The 23,845-nt window shown below is 41.1% G+C and overlaps 1 protein-coding gene across 5 annotated transcripts in view; it reads left to right on the forward strand.

Moving 5' to 3' along the window:
- The window catches only part of fig4a (FIG4 phosphoinositide 5-phosphatase a), a 106,772-nt gene that overhangs the window by 47,666 nt on the left and 35,261 nt on the right, over positions 1-23,845 (forward strand). For all 5 annotated transcript variants that reach the window (XM_043687117.2, XM_043687118.2, XM_087983072.1 and 2 more), the window contains exons 13-17: positions 1,292-1,408; positions 2,677-2,722; positions 8,523-8,671; positions 14,904-15,070; positions 18,469-18,607. In XM_043687117.2, the coding sequence (XP_043543052.1) occupies positions 1,292-1,408; positions 2,677-2,722; positions 8,523-8,671; positions 14,904-15,070; positions 18,469-18,607 (618 nt within the window). The remainder of the gene's footprint in view (positions 1-1,291; positions 1,409-2,676; positions 2,723-8,522; positions 8,672-14,903; positions 15,071-18,468; positions 18,608-23,845) is intronic.

Below are 23,845 nucleotides of genomic sequence, written 5' to 3' on the forward strand. Positions count from 1 at the left end.
GCTACCCTATTACTCTACATTTCCCCTGACTAATGCACCTAACCTACACATCCCTGAACACTATGGGCAATTTAGCATGGCCAATTCACCTAACCTGCACATCTTTGGAATGTGGGAGGAAACCAGAGCTCCCAGAGGAAACCCATGCAGACACGGAGAATGTGCAAACTCCACACAGACAGCCACCCAAGGCTGGGATCGAACCTGGGACCCTAGTGCTGTGAGGCAGCAGTGCTGACCACTGAGCCACCATGGATTGAAGTGTACAGGTTTATGAGAGACTTGGACAGGATGAATAAGATGCAGCTGTTCCCCTTAGTTGAAGGGTCATTAACGGGGGGGACATAATTTTAAAACGAAAGGTAGAAGTTTTAGATGGGATTTGAAGAAAAATGTTTTCACCCAGAGGATAGTGGGAATCTGAATTCACTTTCTGGATGGTAGTTGAGGTGGAAACTCACAAATTTTAAAAAGCCATTTGATGAGCACTTGAAATGTCATAATATTCAAGCCTATGAGCCAAGTACTGGAAAGTGGGACACATGTTATTTAGAGTTATTTGTTTATGCAAGCTCAATGGTTCTAAGTGCATCTATGAAAGTCTCTTCTGTGTATCTGCCAAATCGTTACATAAGCAATAATTATTATCAGAAAAAAACTACACACACAACTGTGGATGCTCCAAATCCAAAACAAAGTAGAAATTGCTAGAGAAACTCATCAGATCTGATAGCATCTGTGGAGAGAAAGCAGAGGTAAAGTTTTGGGTCCAGTGACTCTTCTTTAGAACCCTTCTTTATTACTAGAACTCTAACTGCTGTTTTTAAACTTAAGGCAGTTGTCTTATTTTGGGTAAATGACATGTATCAATGTCCCAACGCAACAAGCAATTTATAGTTAGCTAATTGAAGAATATATTAAAAACATGTCTCAGTATCGGGTTTGTGTTACTCTTCCCTGAACGTAAGTCATAGAGAGTAGTTTTCCAGAAATTTATTTTCTTTCACCAAAAGGACATAACTATTGTCTCAGCAACAGCAAACTGAAATCAAATTATTCCTTCCATATAAGATCACATCAAAAAGTTAAATACAATAGAATTGTTCCTCGAGTGAGCTGTTTCCATCATGGTTTTACTGTAGGATAGATAATTGTATTTTCTTCAATATTCACTGGAGAACAAATTTATTGTAAAAGTAGGCGATCTTCAATCTTAAATACAGTGGTTTTTTTATGCTACTGTTTTAAAGATGAATAACTTTCAAAAGATAATTCATCTTTCTGTTTTTAGTAAATTGTGCAATGTCTTGGATCGACTGAGCATAATTGCAGAAGATGTTGTGAAAAGAACAGGATTCTTTGTAAATCACCCTGATTTTTATTGCAACACCTTGCGACCAGGTGAACGGTAAGACTGAATGAAAATTGAATTGAGTAGTTAGATATGAATAATCCAAGTAAAGTTGAAAATGTACAGTTAAAATTATTGGTTGTGAAGATATATAAGATTCGCTGTGAATCGTGCAGTATGTAATATATCTTTGAGTTCATTGTTCAGATTTACATATTAATTCTTTTAACAGTTTTGATATGATTTACATTGAATTACTAGAGCTTTGTTCAAAGAAGTTGAACCAAAACCATTTTTTTCAATAGAAATGTATAATGTAGCAAAACTTCCCAAAGTGCTTAGCGGACATAAAACAAAAACTGAAAACTATGCTGAGAAAGATATTGGGAGGTGTGAGTTTTGAGAAAGGCAAAAAATGAGGAGAGAGAGTTGGAAAGACAAAGTTTTAGAAAGGATTTGTTTTAATATATGTATATTTATTCTTGGGATTTGGGTATCCCTGGCTAGGCCAGTATTTATTGCTTAATTGTCCAGAGGGCATGATAAGAATAAAGTACATTGGTGTGGGTCTGGAGTCAAGTAGGCCAGAATGAGTAGGGATGGCAGATTTTCTTCCCTAAAGGGTATTATTGAACCAGATTGTATAACAGTTGATAGTGGTTTCATGCTTTTTGTTCAAGGTTTTTTTTCTTACTGAGTTGAATATTTTAACCACCCATCATGATGGGGTTCAAGCAGATTCTGGTTTATTGCCAGTCCACTTAATAAATTTCAGGGTGTGGAGCTGTGATGATTTAAGAAAGCTCACTAATAATGGGAAAAATGAGGGATATGTGTTACATGAGACAAGGTCAAAGTTTAGCACAATTGGAGAGGCAAAATCATGAAGGAATTTGAATGAAAGACAGAAGAATCAGAAACAAAGAAGATCAGGATTTAACTCCTTATTTAGAAATCCCTCAATGATTTTGATCATTTTAAATTCACCTTCTTTGCTCTGCAGTATGTTCTAGCAAGATATTCCCCTGTTCTACTTATGATCTGCTCTTTTCACCTATCATCAGTGTGGGAACTTGCTGTTGCACTGATCGTATTCTCTGTGAAACCCGTGTTGATCATTTTGTCTCTCCAGTTTCAATAACCTCAAAATCAATCTTTCTTACCATGTTTTCAGTGAATCTTCCTAATCTCTTTTGTGCAAGCTGTACGAATCTATTTCTTTGTCTGCTGGTGAATCACTTTGAAATGTTTGAAGATGTTGTACTCTGTCCACCTTGTGTTCTCTCTTTCTTTCATACTCATTGTACCTTGACATTTTTTCACAGATGGGACGAACTTGGTGGATATAATCAAAATACTTGTCGCTTACAGGTAAAGTGAGGAATTGGAAATGTAATAGTTAAAATGTGACATCACAAAATGGCCTAATCATTGAGTATGGAGTTAATTGAGAATATAGTCTAGGTGATTATGCACATTACACAATGTACATCCTCAATGTAGTACTAACTTTTTTTAGCATCACATTGTTTGAGTGTTATTTAAGCTGTATCCGTCCATGTACGTAAAGAGCATTCCATCACACTCATAACTTGTGCCTTTTATGTGATGGAGGAGAATTCAGGAGACAAGTGATACCTTATTGGGATTGTATTACAGACCCCCTAATAGTCAGAGGGAAATTGAGAAACAAACTTGTAAGGAGGTCTCAGCTATCTGTAAGAATAATAGGGTGGTTATGGTAGGGGATTTTAACTTTGCAAACATAGACTGGGACTGCCATTGTGTTAAGGGTCTAGATGGGAAGGAATTTGTTAAGTGTGTACAAGACAATGTTCTGACTCAGTATGTGGCTGTACCTACTATAGCAGGTGCAAAACTTGACCTACTCTTGGGAAATAAAGAAGGGCAGATGACTTGGGTGTCAGTGGGGGAGCATTTTGGGGCCAGCAACCATAATTCTATTAGATTTAAAATAAAAGTTGAAGTTCTAAATTGGATAAAGGCCAATGTTGACGGTATTAGGCAAGAACTTTCGAAAACTGATTGTGGGCAGATTTTTGTAGGTAAAGGGATGGCTGGAAAATGGGAAGCCTTCAGAAATGAGATAACAAGAATCCAGAGAAAGTATAATCCTGTTAGGGTGAAAGGAAAGGCTGGTAGGTTTAGGGAAAGCTGGATGATGAAAGAAATTGAGGGTTTGATTAAGAAAAAGAAGGAAGCATATATCAGGTACAGACCGGATAGATCGAGTGAATCCTTAGAAGAGTATAAAGAAAGTAAGAGTATACTTCAGAGGGAAATCAGGAGGGGAAAAAAGGGGACGTGAGAATAGAATTAAGGAGAATCCAAAGAGTTTTTCCAAATACATTAAGGACAAAAGGGTAACTAGGGAGAGAATAGGGCCCCTCAAAGAACAGCAAGGCGGCCTTTGTGTGGAGCCGTAGAAAATGGGGGAGATACTAAATGAGTATTTTGCATCAGTATTTACTGTGGAAAAGGATATGGAAGATATAGACTGTGGGGAAATAGATGGTGACACCTTGGAAAATGTCCATATTACAGAGGAGGAAGTGCTGCATGTCTTAAAACGGGTAAAGGTGGCTAAATCCCCAGGACCTGATCAGGTGTGGGAAGCTAGAGAATTGATTGCTGGGCCTCTTGCTGAGATACTTGTTTCCTAGATCGTCACAGGTGAGGTGCCGGAAGACTGGAGGTTGGCTAACGTGGTGCCACTGTTTAAGAAGGGTGGTAAGGACAAGCCAGGGAACTATAGACCAATGAGCCTGACGCCATTGGTGGGCAAGTTGTTGGAGGGAATCCTGAGGGACAGAATGTTTGTGTATTTGGAAAGGTAAGGACTGATTAGGGATAGTCAACATGGCTTTGTGAATAGGAATTCGTATCTCTCAAACTTGATTGAGGGCAGAGCGGTAGATGTAATCTATATGGACTTCAGTAAGGCGTTCGACAAGGTTCCCCCCCCATGGGAGACTGATTAGCAAGGTTAGATCTCATGGAATACAGGGAGAACTAGCCATTTGGATGCAGAACTGGCTCAAAGGTAGAAGACAGAGGGTGGTGGGTTGAGGGTTGTTTTTCAGACTGGAGGTCTGTGACCAGTGGAGTGCCACAAGGATCGGTGCTGGGTCCTCTACTTTTTGTCATTTACATAAATGATTTGGATGCACAGAAGTACAGTTAGTAAGTTTGCAGATGACACCAAAATTGGAGGTGTAGTGGACAGCGAAGAGGGTTACCTCCGATTAAAACAGGATCTTGACCAGATGGGCCATTGGGCTGAGAAGTGGCAGATGGCGTTTAATTCAGATAAATGTGAGGTGCTGCATTTTGGGAAAGCAAATCTTAGCAGGACTTATGCACTTAATGGTAAGATCCTAGGGAGTGTTGCTGAACAAAGAGACTTTGAGGTGCAGGTTCATAGCTCCTTGAAAGTGGAGTCGCAGGTAGATAGGATAGTGAAGAAGGCGTTTGGTATGCTTTCCTTTATTGGTCAGAGTATTGAGTACAGGAGTTGGGAGGTCATGTTATGGCTGTACAGGACATTGGTTAGCCCACTGTTGGAATATTGCGTGCAATTCTGGTCTCCTTCCTATCGGAAAGATGTTGTGAAACATGAAAGGGTTCAGAAAAGATTTAGAAGGATGTTGCCAGGGTTGGAGGATTTGAGCTATTTGGAGAGGCTGAACAGGCTGAGGCTGTTTTCCCTGGAGCGTCGGAGGCTGAGGGGTGACCTTATAGAGGTTTACAAAATTATGAGGGGCATAGATAGGGTGGATTGGCAAAGTCTTTTCCCTGGGATGGGGGAGTCCAGAACTAGAGGGCATAGGTTTAGGGTGAGAGGTGAAAGATCTAAAAGAGACCTACGGGGCAAGTTTTTCACACAGAGGGTGGTACATGTATGGAATGAGCTGCCAGAGGATGTGGTGGAGCCTGGTACAATTTCAACATTTAAGAGGCATTTAGATGGATATATGAATAGGAAGGATTTGGAGGGATATGGGCCGGGTGCTGGTAGGTGAGACTGAATTGGGTTGGGATATCTGGTCGGCATGGACAGGTAAGACCGAAGGGTCTGTTTCCATGCAGTACATCTCTATGACTCTATGATGAGTTATTCATTGCAAATTTTGAGCCTCTAATGTGTCTTAATAGCCACAACATGTATGTGACTGATCCCATTCACTATCTGGTCAAGGTTCATCCCAGGATTACAGTATGTTTTATTTTAAAAGCTGTTTAAGTGGCTTGAGATAAGTCAAAGATGATGCATTGGTAAGCAGAGAGCCACGTATGAAAAGCTAGAAAAAATGCAAACCAGGTCATTGTTCTATCCAAATAAAAACCTTTGGACTAATGAAAACTTTATGAATGTCTATTGCCATTCTGGAAGATTGTGTAAAGAGCCTGTGGACATTATCCTTACTTTCTGAATGAGCCTATCATTGGGAACCTTATCAAACGCCTTGCTAAAACCCATGTTTGCCATATCCACTGCTCTACCTTCATCAATGTGTTTTGTCACATCCTCAAAGAATTCAATAAGGTTTGTGAGGCATGACCTGTCCCTCACAAAGCCATGCTGACTACCTGTAATCAAGCTATAGTTTTCCAAGTAATCATAAATTCTGTCTCTCAAAATCCACTCCAATAATTTTTCCACCACAGATGGAAGACTGACTGGTCTGTAATTCCCAGGATTATACCTATTCCCTTTCTTGAACTGGATATATGTCTGATTAAACCTCAACTCTGCAGTTATGCTGGGATTTTCAGATAATTTTATCTCCAATGACAATTAATATTATTTTCCATAACTGAATGTAAATTCAGACTGCCTGTCTGACATTCCAGAGTTCTTAGATTTCCTAGTTAATTGGGATATGCATTCTTTGTAGAAGCATATTTCTTTTGGGAATTCCCATCATTTAAACAGTAAAGAAGATGATTTAACAAGCATGATTTAATTGCTTGTGACGACTGCACTTTGTGAGAGTCTTCTCGTTAGACAGGCAATTGTGAGTTGATTGCCTACTGAATCATTGAAAGTGTGATTTGACAGCTGACAGATACTTCAAAGCTTCCTTTATTATGTAACAGTAGTCAGTTTGGCTATTCACTATATTCAGCCATTTAATTTCTTTCATGGCAAAATCCCTTGGTTGTGAGAGCTCATATGGCTTAGGATATCAGTTCAAAGGTTCAGTGTTTTGTTAGTTGTGTCCAAGAACAAATAAATGTGTCAGTGAGAGATATAACATTTTCCTGACTAACGTGCTCCCTTTTAACTTTATATAATTCCACTTCTTGATAATGGTAAATAAATGACAAATGTAATTGAATATACTTAAATGTGAGTTGGCTCATATTCATATGCAGAATAAGATAAGCAATGAGTGTAGAGAAGCAGAAGTTTAAGAATAAAAATGTACACTTTTGTTTTAAAAAGCAACACAAGTCAGTATTACGTCTGTAAATTTGGACAGACAGTGCCGTAGTTAACGTCATCAGACTAGTAACCCAAAGCCCATGCTAATGCTCTGCATCTGCCATCTTCCTTGACAGCGTGTTCCAGGTATCTACCACTCTCTACATTTTAAAAAAAAGTGGGGAGGAGTCTGGATCTGGGTGTGATACTCTTTGAAGAGTCAGTGTGTACTCAATGGGCTGAATGGCCCCTTTCTGCAGAGAAGGGATTTTGTGATTCTGTAATCTTTTTTTGTTAATATCTATCTTATCTTGTCTTATCTATCTATTTATTTATTTATGTAAACACATAGCCACCTTTTATGAGGCACTGATCCTTACTCTTGTTGTTTTTCTCTTGAATGGCAGCTGTTCTCTGCCATTCATACCACCTCCAGACCAATCTTTGTACCCCTCATCATTGTCTTGATTTGATTTGAATTATTATCATGTCTACCTAAATACAGTGAAAAGCTTTGTTTGCAAGCAATACAGGCAGATCATAGTAAGCAAGGACATACAGATTGTAGGCTGTAAAAAAAATTTGGACAAAATGAGGGATACTAGTTACACCGCACAGGACACACGCAAAGTAAGATCAGCATTATTTGAAGTTAGAGAATCCATTCATCAGTCTAATAATAGCAGGGAAGAAATTGTTCTTGAACCAGCTGGTGTGTGTTCAGGTTTCTGTATCTTCTGCCTGACTGAAGAGTTGTCGGAGACCATTACTGGGGTGGAATGGGTCTCTGATGATGTTGGCAGCTTTTCCGTGGCAATGGGATGTGTAAATGGAGTCCATGAATGGGAGGTTAACTTCTGCGATGGTCTTGGCTGTGCACACAATCTTCTATAGATTCTTATGGTCCTGGTCACAGCAGTTGCCATACCAAGCCATTATGCACCTGGACATTATGCTTTCTGCGGTGCATCTGTAAAAGCTGCTGAGGGTCCTTATGGACATGCCAAATTTCCTGAGCCACCTGAGGAAGACATGGCATTGTTGTGCCTTCTTGACCATCGCATCTACTTGGGAAGTCCAGGACAGGTTGTTGCTTATCGTCACTCCTAGGAACTTGATGCTCTGTTGATGTAGATGGGGGTATGTTCTCCTCCTCTCTTTCTGAAGTCAATTAGCAGTTCTTTAGTTTTGCCAACATTGAGAGAGATCTGTTATCATTGCACTATGTCAACAAGCCCTCTATCTCCTTTCTGTATTCTGACTCATCTTTCCTCTTTCTCCACCAATGCTTTTGTTATTTAATCTCTTCTGTCTTCCATTTTGTCATTGAATCTCCCTTTTGTTCTTTTTCCAAACCACCTCCTACCTTTCACTTGCTTAACTTTTCCCAGTTCTGATGAGCAACCATTAACCTGAGAGGTTAACTTTTTATTTTCACTCCATATATCTTCTGCTATAGTAGGTAATTATATGTATCTTGAAATGTTTAGAAATTTTTCGAAGTCTGGAATGACGTAAATTTTATGCAAGACAGGTCTTTAAAAATTGAAAATAAAAACAAGTGTTGCAGGCTTTCCATACTGAAACCAAACATTTTTGGAAAATCGCTGACTTCTGTGTATTGAATAATCTAATATTTCTAAATCTACTGAAGGATAAATTGTAATGATAATGATTTAATAGTGCAGCACAACAATAAATCCTGTTTAAATTTTGTTTCAGACTGGTGTCCTTAGGACAAACTGTGTTGACTGTTTAGATCGTACAAACACTGCTCAGTTTATGGTGGGAAAATGTGCTTTGGCATACCAGCTCTATGCAATAGGTGTAATTGACAAACCAAGACTGCAGTTTGACACTGATGCTGTTCGGTAAGCAATCTATATCCTTATATGGATTCTAGCTGCTTTAATTTACAGATTTTCTTTTGTTTTCTGATTTCACCCATCCCTTTCAATAATCGGGAAAATCTGGCATTGTTCACTGCTTTTTCACCATCTCTAAACCTGTGTGCTTAATGCTCCTGAACTTAATATATGCAAATCCATACAGGGGGGACCACATTTGCTTTCCTTATTCTTTAAAGCTAGCATAATCTGGCTAACATAGAGTCATAGTCATAGAGTCATAAGAGATGTACAGCATGGAAACAGGACCCTTCGGTCCAACCCGTCCACACTGACCAGATATCCCAACCCAATCTAGTCCCACCTGCCAGCATCCGGCCCATATCCCTCCAAACCGTTCCTATTCATATACCCATCCAAATGTCTCTTAAATGTTGCAACCACATCCTCTGGCAGCTCATTCCTTACATGTACCACCGTCTGTGTGAAAAAGTTGCCCCTTAGGTCTCTTTTATATATTTCCCCTCTCACCCTAAACTATGCCCTCTAGTTCTGGACTCCCCGACCCCGGGAAAAGACTTTGCCTGTTTATCCTATCCATGCCCCTCATAATTTTGTAAACCTCTTATAAGGTCACCCCTCAGCCTCTGACGCTCCAGGGAAAACAGCCTGTTCAGCCTCTCCCTGTAGCTCAGATCCTCCAACCCTGGAAACATCCTTATAAATCTTTTCTGAACCCTTTCAAGTTTCACAACATCTTTCCGACAGGAAGGAGACCAGAATTGCACGCATTATTCCAACAGTAGCGGATATAGAATTTTATTTTATAGTAAATTTAACCATTAAAAGTGAGTACACTTAGTCTGGGTAGGACTTTGAAATTACAAAAAGATCTAGATTGATTAAGTGAACAGACAAATATATAGCAAATGAAGTATAATGTGGGAAAATGTGAAGTTGCCATTTTAGCTGGGCATTTTTGTTTTAAAAATGATATCACAATGATCAGATTGCAGAAGAAAATGGGTTTCCTCCTGCATGAGTCACAAAAGTTTGGATGCATGGACAACAACTAATTAGGAAAACTAAGAGTATTGAAAGTTACCTCATGGAGAACTGAATACGAAAGTAGAGAGATTATGCTTACCAGGTCACTGGTAAGAGACATGGCATACTGTTCACAATCTGGGTCACCTTATTTAAGAAAGGAATTAGTCCAGAAACTGTTTACTGAGCCAATATCTGAGCGACAGGAATCATCCAGGAAATTATAGGCCAGTTAGCCTTCCATCAGTGGCAGGTGAATTATTGGAGAAGATTCTAGAAACAACACTTACTCACATTTGGAAAAGAATGGACTAATTAATGATTGTCAGCCTGGCTTTTTGTCAGGGAGCTGTTGCTTCCCAAATTTCTCTCCAATTTGATTGAGTTTTTTTGAGGAAGTGACGAAGCTGATTGAAGGTAGGGCAGTGGTTATTATCTGCGTGGACTTTACTAAAGCATTTGACAAGGTCATTCATGGTATGCTGTTCCAGAAGATTAAGCCACTTGGGATCCACGGTGAATTGGTAAGGTGGATACAAAATTGACTTGGTCATAGAAGACAGAAGGTAGTTGTAGAGGGATGTTTTTTTCTGACAGAAGGTCTTTGATCTTTGGTATTCCACAAGGTTCAGTGCTGGGACCTCTGTAGTTTGTAATATGTCTAAATGATTTGGATAAAAATGTAGGTGGTCCAATTAATAAGTTTGCAGAAAAAACATGAAAATTGGTAGAGTTGTGGATAGTTAAAAAGAAGGTGTTCATTCATTTTCCCACTGGAAACGTCAAATACTAGGAGGCAAAAGTTTTAAGTTGAGAAGCAGGAAAATTTGAATGAAATGTGCAAGGTAGTTTTTTTTATGCAGAGAATGTTATGTGCTTGCAACGCGCTGCCAGAGGCAATGATTGAATCTGATATGATAGCAATGTTTAAGAGGCATTTTGGTAGACACATAAACACCAGGGAATGAGGGATTACAAACCATGTGCAAGCCGATGGAATTTGGTTTAGAATCGTATTGTGGTTACCACAGCCATAAGGCCTGTTCTTGCACTGTACTATTCTATGGTCTGTGGAATGGATGGGATGTTTTGTGAGGAAAGGTTGGACAACTAGACTTGTGTCCAGTGCACTTTAGAAGACTAAGAAGCCAACTTGATTGAAATATATAAACTCCTGAAGGGCCTAAGCAGGGTAGGTATGGAGAGGATGTTTCCTCTTAGGAGAGATTCTAGAACTAAGGGTCACTGTTTAAAAATCAGGAGTCACCCATTTCAGATTGGGATTTGAGTCTTTGGAGCTTCTTCCTGCAACTGGTGAAAGCTGAACCTTGAAAATGTAAAGGCAAAAGTAGATTAATTCTTGTTGAGCAAGGTCCTAAAAGTTTATTTCAGTAGCTGAGAATTTGGATTTGAGATTACTATCAGCCATGATCTGATTATGACAGATCAGGTTTGAGGGGCTGAACAGCTTACTCTTGATTTGTATGTTTGTATAATAGCCTGAAATCATATCCCAAAACGTCTTGAATTTGTCCAGTTCCAGTTTTAAAGTGTGGGACAAAGACAGGAAATGCATCCACTCTCAGGAGACAAATCGATTATTGAAACCTTTTCAGACAGTACATTTCTTCAGTATTGCAGCTTTTCTATTTGTAATCAGTGTTGGCTAAATTTCTCAAGACCCAGTGAATCTAGTAGGTAAAAAAAAAAGATGAGAAAGGGCAGATTGATTAGTTAAGTGTAATTGCAACATGCATAGGAGTCAGAGGTGTTTCCTCCGGGTCCAACAAACTGATGTGTAAATCCTGAGACACCATTCCTGGCTCCCTACACCCTCCCCCCACCCCTAATCTATCTGCTCCTGAGCTGCACCCTGTCCAGGATTTCTACATCAAGGATGAAGCCAATCTTGTTAATCAGCTAGTTTTTGTTGAAGGTTTTTTTTTAAATGCGTGCCCTAGAATTGGAACTGCAATTTTGGAAGAAACACACGTTTACTGTTTTCCAGCCTCCAACTCCTCCATGCTGCTGCAAAACCATGTAAATATTGGATATTCATATCTGTCTGATGCAGTTCTGTGCTCCATGCATACCTTTACCTAGAAGTCACTAGCATGTGGCACCAGGAATTATCCAGAGATTACAACCTTTTGAGGACCTGCTTTTTTAATGGAGTGCCAAATTCCCCTAATTCTTGATGCAATACCTCATTTTTTATTATACCTATATAGTTAGTACTAATGTGTAACACGACTTCTGTCTTATCGCTTTGCCCTTTCAGGATCTATATGAACGTCAGTAAGGCGTTCAACAAGGTTCCCCATGGGAGATTGATTAGCAAGGTTAGATCTCATGGAATACAGGGAGAACTAGCTATTTGGCTACAGAACTGGCTGAAAGGTAGAAGACAGAGGGTGGTGGTGGATGGTTGTTTTTCAGACTGGAGGTCTGTGACCAGTGGAGTGCCACAAGGGTTGGTGCTGAGTCCACTACTTTTCGTCATTTATATAAATGATTTGGATGTGACCTTAAGAGGTATAGTTGCAGATGACACCAAAATTGGAGGTGTAGTGGACAGCAAAGAAGGTTACCTCTGATTACAACGGGATCGTGATCAGATGAGCTATGTGGCTGAGGAGTAACAGAAGGAGTTTAATTTAGATAAATGTGAGGTGGTGCATTTTGGGAAAGCAAATCTTAGCAGGACTTATACACTTAATGTAAGGTCCTAGGCAGTGTTGCTGAACAAAGAGACCTTGGAGTGCAGGTTTATAGCTCTTTGACAGTAGGGTCGCAGGTATATACGATAGGAAGACATTTAGTATGCTTTCCTGTATTGGTCAGAGTATTGAGTACAGGATTTGGGAGATCATGTTATGGCTGTACAGGACATTGGTTAGGTAAAAACAAGGACTGCAGATGCTGGAATCCAGAGTCTAGATTAGAGTGGTGCTGGAAAAGCACAGCAAGTCAGGCAGCATCCGAGGAGCAGGAAAATCGACATTTCGGGCAAAAGCCCATCATCAGGAATAGAGGCAGGGTGCCTGCAGAGTGGAGAGATAAATGAGGGGGGTAGGGGTTGTTTAGGCCACTTTTGGAAGATTGCGTGCAGTTCTGGTCTCCTTATCGGAAGGATGTTGTGAAACTTGAAAGAGTTTGGAAAAGATTTACAAAGATGTTGCTAAGGTTGGAGGATTTGAGCTATAGAGAGAGGTTGAATAGGCTAGGGCTGTTTTCCCTGGAGCGTCGGAGGATGAGGGGTAACCTTATAAAGGTTTATAAAATCATGAGGGGCATGGATAGGGTAAATAGACAGACAGAGTCTTTTCCCTGGGGTGGGGGAGTCCAGAACTAGAGGGTGAGAAGGGAATGATAAAATAGAGACCTAAGGGGCAACCTTTTCACGCAGAGGGTGGTACATATGTGGAATGAGCTGTCAGAGGAGGGGGCTAGTACAATTGCAACATTTAAAAGGCATCTGGATGTGTTTATGAATAGGAAGGGTTTGGAGGGATATGGGCTGGGTGCTGGCAGGTGGACTAGATTGGGTTGGGATATCTGGTCAGCATGGATGAGTTGTACCCAAGGGTATGTTTCTGTGCTGTATATCTCCATGTCTTGAAAAGGCAAGTTGTTCAGTAAGCTCTGGCCCTAGGGAAGAAGCACAGCATCCTGGAGTCATGTCTGCAACCTCAGAAATGTTATCTGTTCCCGTAACTAATGAATCCGCTATGACTATTGTTTCTCCCTCCCCTTCTTTAGTCAAGTGCTTTAAGCATGGTTCTTTCTGCACTCCCCTAAGGAAACAGCTCTTTCATCAGCTTCCAATTTGGAAAACCAATTTGTGAGCTAGAACCTAGAGGACTTCTGCACTACCTGTGTATGAGGGTCTTGGATTTCTGCCCCCTCCCACAGCACTGAAATAGTCATTCTGAAAGTCATAACTTAATACTTTAGGATTGATAAATTATCTAATCTTCTTGATTTGTTTGTAGCTTTCATCACATTTTGACTATATTATCGTCTTCTAACATCTCCCATCCATTGTCCACCTGGGTGGAAATCCCCTTGTCTGGTTTCATCATTACTATTTAACCAACTGATTTGACAATTATCTGTAGTGATTCATGTTACCAGTGTGAGGCCAGAGCCTCTGGGATCGCCAAGAATCAAACCTTGACCCTTTTGCTTTTGTATTCATATGCTGTCTCTCTGTGACATCACAGAGCACAACATCAAGTTCTGAGGGTATCATAATGACTCTGAACTCTCTCTCACTGCTAGCTCATTCAACCTCACCGCTGTGTGTCTGGTATCCAATATTGGATGAACAGAAACTGCCTCCACCTAAAGACTGGGACTGGATCTGTCTTTGGTTCATGCCACAAAGTCCATTTCCTGACCGTTGTTTACATCTATTACCATGGCAACTGCCTGAAGCTGAGTCTAGACATTTGACCTTATTGGTTTGTTTGAATCTAAGTTGAGCTCCCAGTCACGCACATGCTCCATCTCTAAATTGAAATCTCCATAACATAACCCTATTTCAATCCTATCTCAGGTCATCTGCTGCTGAGAACATATGCTGTTGCCAAAGCCTTGAATGTTCCAGTGCTCTTCTAGCCAGTCATCCAAATTCTATCTTATGTAAATTTATAGTCATCCAAAACTCCATACCCTATCAAATGTCTTTCCCCGTACCAGCTGACTTTCTGTGGCTCCTTGTACAGTCATGCTTTTAAAATCCTCATCTTTGATTTCAAATCTCAAAAAGGCTTCATCCCTTCCCTATCACTATTATTTCCTTCACTCACAACTTATCTCTGCATTTGGCCAATTCTGGATTCTTGCACAATCTCCAATTCTGATCTCTCTACCTCTGATAACCATACTTTCTGCAGCTTCCCACTCCCAGCAATGAAATCTCCTCCCTACACACCTCTCCTCTTCTCTTTCAAAACCTACTCTTTCAGCTATCCTTCCGTGATGTTTCTTCTTGTGGCTTAGTGTGAGAGATTTTTTAATTGCTAGCATTTAAATCTCTTTGAGGTGTTTTGTATGGTACAGCAGGAGGGAGATTGGTGGGAGAACTGGATGGGCATGCAAGCAAAACTAAAATATTCACAATGCAGACTTGAACTTCAAGATGTTCTTGTTTTAACACCTTAGTAAAGAAAGTAAAATTACTGTTAAATTAATTTCATGGTAGATTATTTGAAGAACTCTATGAAGATCATGGTGATACACTATCGTTGCAATATGGAGGTTCACAGTTAGTACATCGGGTGAAAACCTACAGGAAGATTGCACCATGGACACAACATTCTAAGGACATCATGCAAACACTTTCTAGGTACTACAGTAATGCATTTTCAGGTAATCTATGACTTTTATAATGTTTTAACCACTTTGTAATATTGTTAAGCTTCTCAAAAGTATACTTTGATGCAATCCTGACATTGTGCTTGAGCTACGAAAAGGTTTTTATGAATTTTTCTTTTTGCAAGCATTACGTTATATGTCTACATCCATTGCCACTGAAAATCTTTGCCACTTTCAAGGAGCTATGAACCTGCACTCCAAGATCTCTTTGTTCAGCAACACTCCCTAGAACCTTACCATTAAGTGTATAAGTCCTGCTAAGATTTGCTTTCCCAAAATGCAGCACCTCGCATTTATCTGAATTAAACTCCATCTGCCACTTCTCAGCCCATTGGCCCATCTGGTCAAGATCCTGTTGTAATCTGAGGTAACCCTCTTCACTGTCCACTGCACTTCCAATTTTGGTGTCATCTGCAAACTTATTAACTGTACCTCTTATGCTCACATCCAAATCATTTATGTAGTTGACAAAATGTAGTGGACCCAGCACCGACCCTTGTGGCACTCCACTGGTCACAGGCCAGTGGTTTTTGATAGATTTATGTTAGGCAAGGAAATCAAAAGATATTAGGGTATATTAAAATCACAATCTGATCAGCCATAATTCCATTAATGGTTTAGCAGTCTTGAGGGACTAAGTGATCTACTTGTGCTTCTATTCCATATGTTCATAAACACCACCACCACCTTAATGAAAATCAAAATGATTTACACTTCCTCAAAGAAGCTGGGTTCATGACACAAACTGTCCTGACATCTGTTTTGCATATTCATAGTTAAGACCCTGCTTCCTGCTTCCATTCTTTCCAAACTTCATTGACTCCTGAAACAATTCTCTTTTTAAAACAAAACTTGGTTGTTTATAAATCCCCCTGTTGCCTAGCTGCTTTTTAACTGTGACTTCCTATAATGGCACTTCCAGTGAGGCCAGTGTCAAATCTTGAAAAGAGGATCATGCCCATCTCACAGAGATCACTGAGAAGTGGTACCTCTGTTTTCAAAGTGGAGCAGTCCTATATAATAAATCTGAGTTGTGTGTTTTTATTGTCATCATCTTTGTAATGGATAAAATGTGGGATTGGAAACAATCTAGATCACTGAGCTTGCAATAGGAAAGGTAATGTTTCAAGGGAGTGGAGTTCATTGCAAGGACAGTTAAACAATGGTTTTAATATTCCCAGTGTCTATTTTGAGGAAATGTTGACTCTAAACCTTTATTTAATGGAAGCAATGAAGAAGTTGAAGGTTGGTGTCAGTATTGGATATTAAAATTAAGTTTTTAATCTTAGTTGCATCATCATGAGGTGAGACCAGTGAAAGCAAGACATCTTCTATAGTGTTACCAGACCGTAGGGCTGCTTTCTCATTAGAGTGAGATGACTGGTGATTTAACCTGAGAGTCACTATGTTTCAGGCCAGGGGAGAGGTTGAGAGGGAGAGGCGGTCATGGTAAAACCTCAGCAATGTCGGAATTGAACCCATGTTGTTGACATCTTGCAATCGCAAAATAGCCGTCCAGCCAACTGAGCCATCAGACTCACTAAGGAGATTGTACAAAGTTAAAATCACACAACACCAGGTTATAGACCAACAGGTTTAATTGGAAGCACACTAGCTTTCGGAGCGTCGCTCCTTCATCAGTGATAGTGGAGAACTCAATCCTAAGACACAGTATTTATAGCAAAAATTTACAGTGTGATGTAACTGAAATTTTACATTGAAAAATACCTTGGTTGTCTGTTGAGTCTTTCATCTGTTTGAATACCATGATAGTTTCACTTCTTTCATGTGTAAATCACAAAACCTTTTCTTTACAAGGTGCATTCTCCAGTTAGCTGTAACAATGGGTGATAGCCCCCTGTGTTCTCTGTCTATGCCATGATGTTTAGATTGTTAAACACCTTTTAGATTAGAATCAAGAGTTTTACATGAATCCATGCAGTTTTTGAGCAAAGTACAATGTAACTCTCCAAGTACAAATTCACCCCACAAAATATGTGTGTGCATGTGGGTCTTTGTCTGTCTGTCTGTCTGGGTTGGGGGTTGAGTGTGAGAGAGAGTGTATGTGTGTGTGTAGTGAGTGTAGAGTGTCTTAAGTCTGTGAGGGGGTGCATGTCTGGGATGTGGGAGTATGTGCATGTCTGGGATGGGGGGTCGTGAGTGTCTGTGAGAGAGAGTGTTTATGTGTGTGAATGAGTGGAGAGTGGTCTAAGTCTCTGAGAGGGTGTGTGTGTGTGTCTCTCTCTCTCTCTCTCTCTGTCTGTTGTGTGTGTGTCTGTGTGTATAGGAGTGCCTGTGTGTGTATAGTGCAATGGTGGTCACCTGTAATGTGACATGAACCCAAGGTCCTGGTTGAGGCCCTCCCTGTTCGGTATCCATAGGAAGGGCCTCAACCTGGACCTTGGGTTCATGTCACATTACAGGTGACCACCATTGCATTATACACACACTCTTACACACCCACACGCTCTCTCACTCACTCTCACTCTCACTCTCTCTCACTCTCACTCACTCACTCACTCACTATACACAGACCCACAGGCATCCTCTCAGAGACATAGACCACTCTACACTCATGCACACATACTCTCTCTCTCTCTCTCTCTCTCTCTCAGACACTCACAACCTCCCACCCCAGACAGACACATGCACACAAACAGACAAAGACCCACATGCACACATATATTTTGTGGGGTGAATTTGTACTTGCAGAGTTACATTGTACTTTGCTCAAAAACTGCATGAATTCATGTAAAACTCTTCATTCTAATCTAAAAAGTGAGATAACAATCTAAACATCATGGCATAGACAGAGAACACTGGGGCTATCACCCAGTGTTACAGCTAACTGGAGAATGCACCTTGTAAAGAAAAGGTTTTGTGATTTACACATGAAAGAAGTGAAACTATCATGGTATTCAAACAGATGAAAGACTCAACAGACAATCAAGGTATTTTTCAATGTATAATTTCAGTTACATCGCACTTTTAATTTTTGCTATAAATTCTGTGTCTTAGCATTGAGTCCTCCACTATCACTGATGAAGGAGCGACGCTCCGAAAGCTAGTGTGCTTCCAATTAAACTTGTTGGACTATAACCTGGTGTTGTGTGATTTTTAACTTTGTACACCCCAGTCTAATACCGGCATCTCCAAATCATAAGGAGATTGTGATTGACTGGTGTGTGGCTTGGGGCTATTTTACCAAATGCTTCCCTTGTGGCCCTTTTCCACAGTGGCAGTTGTCTAAGACTAATGTCTAAGACAAGTGTAAGTTAAATACTTAATGCTATATGTTATGGAAAATTCTATCCCATCTAAAACATCAAATATCTGTTGAAATATGTAAGTTTTTTTATTTTGTGTTTAACAGATTTTTTTTAATGTTATAGATGCTGATAGACAGGATGCTATAAATCTGTTTCTTGGAGTCTTCCAGCCGAGCGAAGGAAAATTTCATCTTTGGGAACTTCCGACTGACTATTACTTGCATCACAAGAACACAATGGAACTGTTGTGTCCGAAGAGAAGGTAGTGTATAACAGGGATATCCATTCTTTTTGCAAGTTGTGGAAGGGGGAGTTTGGGAGGGTGAAGCAGCAACATTTTGACTTCTTTCTGAGGTTGGGGGATGGTTGATGATAATCAAATTCCAGAGAAACAAAATCAGGCGCACCTGTAAACACGAATTTCAGAAAAATTAATCAAAGCAATCAATAGATAATTTAAGTAAATGAGTAGTTGGTAAAAATGGCAATTAAAAAGTAAGCAAAATTAACTCTCACAGGTGTGCATTGCCTCCTCTCTCAGGCTGGTTTACAGCGAGCATCCTGAGAAGAGAAAATTTGAAGGCCAATGGGATGTGTGTGTGTCCAGCTCACTCACTGTCTCAGGGTTCAGACCCTGTTAACCCTTTCCCATTCACATGGGCATCCCCTCTTTGCGCACACATCCCTCTATCGTGAAAGGACCACCTCTTGTGCATTGCCTCCATTTCTCGCAGGTGTGCATTGCCCCCTCTCTCACAGATGCACATTTGCCTTCTGCTCCTCACGTTTCCTCTCTCTCACCCCTCCCCCTCACAGTGCTTTCTCCCTCCACTTCGCTTGCATATGTGTAATCTCTCTCTCCCCCTGTTTAGCACAAGCACACTCACCTTCACATGAATCTTGCAGTCCTCCTTCACTCTCAGACAATCTCATGCTGTCTCTGTCTCACTAATGTGTTCTCACATGTTCCCCCGTCACCCTCTATCTCTTACTATTTACTCACCCCCTGCTGTTACTGACGCACCCTAACCTCCCACCTGTCAACCACTCACCCTGCCCACCCCCAAATTCATTACCTCACCCTCCCTCTTCATACTTAAGATACCTTCCATTATGTTTTGTGACACTACCACCATGTGAAATGGGGCAAACTTTCTCAGATCCAGCTAGATTCAATTACCAAGGAAAGACAGTGGTGCAGCGTTTGTTTCACTAGATTAATAATCCAGAATGCCAAGCTGGTGATATGGGTTTGAATCCCAACATGACAAATAGTGAAGTTTGAATTTAATAACAAATCTGGAATTAGAAGCTAGTCTATTGACAACAATGAAGCTGTTGATTAGAAAAGCCCATCTAGTTTCACTAGTGCCCTTCAGGGAAGACAATCTGATGTCGTTACCTGGTTTGCCCTACATGTGATTCCAAACTCTGAATGATGTGAATTGACTCTTACCTGCCCTCTGAAATCACTTAGAACATCATTTAGTGATAGCCAACAAATGCTGATGTTGCTGGTGTTGCCCACAAAGCAGATAAGAATAATGAAATAAAAACTCTTAATTATGGACCAAATCCCCAACTCCACTGTTGCCATCAAGCACACAAATCCACACTCACTCGATGAAGAATGCAGGAGTCCCTGCTAGGAACAACAACAGGTATTCCTAAAAGTGAGGTATCAACTTGGTGAAATGACAGCACACAGCCACTTGCTTACCAAATAATTGAGTCTGCATGCAGTAGACTGAGCTAAGGGAACCTACAACTAAAGAATCACATGTAAGTTCTACAATTCTTCTGTATCCAGTTTGTGATTGTTGGTGGACAATCAAACAACTCCCTGTAGTTCAAGGTACCACAGATATCCCCATCCACAACCATGTGTGAGCCCAGCATATCACTGAAAAAAAACAAAGCTGAAAAATTATATCCATCTTTTAGTCAGAAGTGCTGAGTAAATGATCCAACTCTGCACACTCTGGAAGTCCCCACCATCTCAGATACCAGACTTCAATCAATTTGATTCACTCACCTGGCTAAAGGCACTGAGGCTGACAACATTCTGACAGTATAATTAAAGACCTGTTCTTCAGAACTTGCCACAGCCCTAGCCAAACTATTTCAGTACAATACAATTCCTGGCGTCTAATGGCATGTGCAAAATTGCCCATGTACATCCAGGACAAATCCAACCTGGCCAATTACCGCTTTATCAGACTAAACTCAATCAGCAAAGTCATGAAAGGTGCCATTGATAATGCAATCAAGCAACACTTGCAAGGGAATAACCAGCTCACTGGTGCTCATTTTGGTTTCCCCAAGGCCACTTGGCTTCTGAACTCATTGCATCCTTGAACCACAAATGGACAACAGTGCTGAATTCCAGAGGTGAAGTAATGGTGACTGGTCTTGACGTTAAGACCACATTTGACCAAGTGTTGCTGCAGGACTCTTAGCAAATCTGAAGTCATTGAGTCATAGAGATGTATAGCATGGAAACAGACCCTTCAGTTCAACTTGTCTATGCCAACCAGATATCGTAACCTAATCTAGTCCCCTTTGCTGACACTTGGCCCATATCCCTTTAAAACCTTTCTATTCGTATATCCATCGACTAATCTTTTAAAGGTTGTAATTGTACCAGCCTCCACTACTTTCTCTGACAGCTCATTCCATACACTCACCATGCTCTGTGTGAAAAAGATCCCCCTTAAATCCCTTTTAAATTTTTCCCCTAAACCTATACCCTTTTGTGCTGGACTCCCCCACCTCAGAGAAAAGACCTTGTCTATTTATCCTAACCATGCTCCTCATCCCCAAGTGTGGGCGGCACGGTGGCACAGTGGTTAGCACTGCTTCCTCACAGCGCCAGAGACCCGGGTTCAATTCCCAACTCGGGCGACTGACTGTGTGGAGTTTGCACATTCTCCCTGTGTCTGTGTGGGTTTCCTCCGGGTGCTCCGGTTTCCTCCCACAGTCCAAAGATGTGCACGTCAGGTGAAGTGGCCATGCTAAATTGCCCATAGTGTTAGGTAAAGGGGGGAATGGGTGGGTTACGCTTCGGCGGGTCGGTGTGGACTTGTTGGGCCGAAGGGCCTGTTTCTACACTGTAAGTAATCTAATCTAATCTAATCATTTTATAAACCTCTGTAAGGTCACCCTTCAGCCTCCGATGCTCCAGGGAAAAAGCCCCAGCCTATTCAACCTCTCCCTATAGCTCAAACCCTGCAACCTTGACAAAATCCTTGTAAATCTTTTCTGAACCCTTTCAAGTTTCACATCCTTCCCACAGCCAAGAGATCAGAATTGAATACAATATTCCAACAGTGGCCTAACCAATGTCCTGAACAGCCGCAACATGACCTCCCAACACTTTATACTCAATGCTCTGACCAACAAAGGAAAGGATACCAAATGCCTCCTTCACTATCCTATCTACCTGTGATTCCACTTTCAAGGAACTATGAATCTGCACTGCAGGTCTCTTTCTTCACCATCAGGACCTTACCATTAAGTGTATAAGTCCTGCTCTGATTTGCCTTTCCAAAGTACAGCACCTCATATTTATCTAAATTTAACTCCATTTGCCACTCCTCGGCCCATTGGCCCATCTGATCAAAATCCCTTTGTACTCTGAGGTAACCTTTTTCACTGTCCACTACACCTCCAATTTTGGTGTCAACTGCAAACTTACTAACTATACCTCCTATGTTTACATCCAAATCATTTGTATAAATGCCGAAAAGCAGTGGACCCAACACCGATCCTTGTGGTACACCACGGATCACATGCTTCCAGTCTGAAAGGCAACCTTCCACCAACAAACTCTGTCTTCTACCTTCGAGTCAGATCTGTATCCAAATAGCTAGTTCTCCCTGTATTCCATGTGATCTAACCTTGCTGATAGTCTCCCATGAGGAGCCTTGTCGACCGCCTAACTGAAGTCCAAATAGATCACACCTACCACTCTGCCCTCATCAATCCTCTGTTACTTCTTCAAAAAACTCAATCAAGTTAGTGAGACATGATTTTCCATGCACAAAGCCATGTTGACTAGCCCTAATCAGCCCTTGCCTTTTCAAATACATGTCCATCCTGTCCCTCAGGATTTCCTCCAACAACGTGGGCGGCACGGTGGCCCAGTGGTTAGCACTGCTGCCTCACAGTGCCAGAGACCCGGGTTCAATTCCCGCCTCAGGCGACTGACTGTGTGGAGTTTGCACATTCTCCCCTTGTCTGCGTGGGTTTCCTCCGGGTGCTCCGGTTTCCTCCCACAGTCCAAAGATGTGCAGGTCAGGTGAATTGGCCATACTAAATTGCCCGTAGTGTTAGGTAAGGGGTAAATGTAGGGGTATGGGTGGGTTGTGCTTCGGCGGGTCGGTGTGGACTTGTTGGACCGAAGGGCCTGTTTCCACACTGTAATGTAATCTAATCTAATCTAACATGCCCACCACCAATGTGAGGCTCACCAGTCTATACTTCCATGGTTTTTCCTCACCACCTTTCTTAAGTAGTAGTACCACATTAGCCAACCTCCAGCCTTCCGGCACCTCACCTGCGATTATCGATGATACAAATATCTCAGCAAGGGGCCCAGCAATTGTTTCCCTACCTTCCCACAGAGTTCGAGGGTACACCTGATTTAGTCCTGGTGATTTGCCACTTTTGTGTTTTAAGACATCCAACACTACCTCATCTGTAATATGGACATTTTTCAAGATGTTGCTATCTATTTCCCCACATTCTATATCTTCAATATCCTTCTCCATAGTAAACATGGATGCAGAGTACTCATTTAGTACGTCCCCCATCTCCTGCAATTCCACATGCAGGCTGCCTTGCTGATCTTTGAGAAGCCCTTTTCTCAAGGAGAAAGTGAGGACTGCAGATGCTGGAGATCAGAGTTGAGAGTGTGGTGCTGGAAAAGCACAGCAGATCAGGTAGCATCCGAGGAGTAGGAGAATCGACTTTTCAGGCAAAAAGACTTATTCCTGATGAAGGCTGTATGCCTGAAATGTCAATTCTCCTACTCTTCAGATGCTGCCTGACCTGTTGTGCTTTTCCAGCGCCAGACTCTAGGCCATTTTCTCTCCCTAGTTACCCTTTTATTTATAGAATCTCTTTGGATTCTCCTTAACCCTATTTGCCAAAGCTGCCTCATGTCACCTTTTTGCCTTCCTGATTTCCCTCTTAAGTATGCTCCCACTGCCTTTATACTCTTCTAAGGATTCACTTGATCTCTGCTGTTTATACCTGACATTTGCTTCCTTTTTTTAACCAAAACCTCAATTTCTCTAGTCATCCAGCATTCCTGACACTGACCAGCCTTGCTTTTCACCCTAACAAGAATATACTGTCTCTGGACTCCTTATCTTATTTTTCGAAGGCTTCCCATTTTCCAGCTGTCCCTTTATCTGTGAACATCTGTCCCCAATCAATTTTGAAAGTTCTTGCCTAATATCATCAAAATTGACCTTCCTCCAATTTAGAACTTCAA

Source organism: Chiloscyllium plagiosum, unplaced genomic scaffold (assembly GCF_037043375.1).
Source record: "Chiloscyllium plagiosum isolate Xiang-an unplaced genomic scaffold, Cpla_swu_hap1 HiC_scaffold_3, whole genome shotgun sequence".
Taxonomy (NCBI): Eukaryota; Metazoa; Chordata; class Chondrichthyes; order Orectolobiformes; family Hemiscylliidae; genus Chiloscyllium; species Chiloscyllium plagiosum.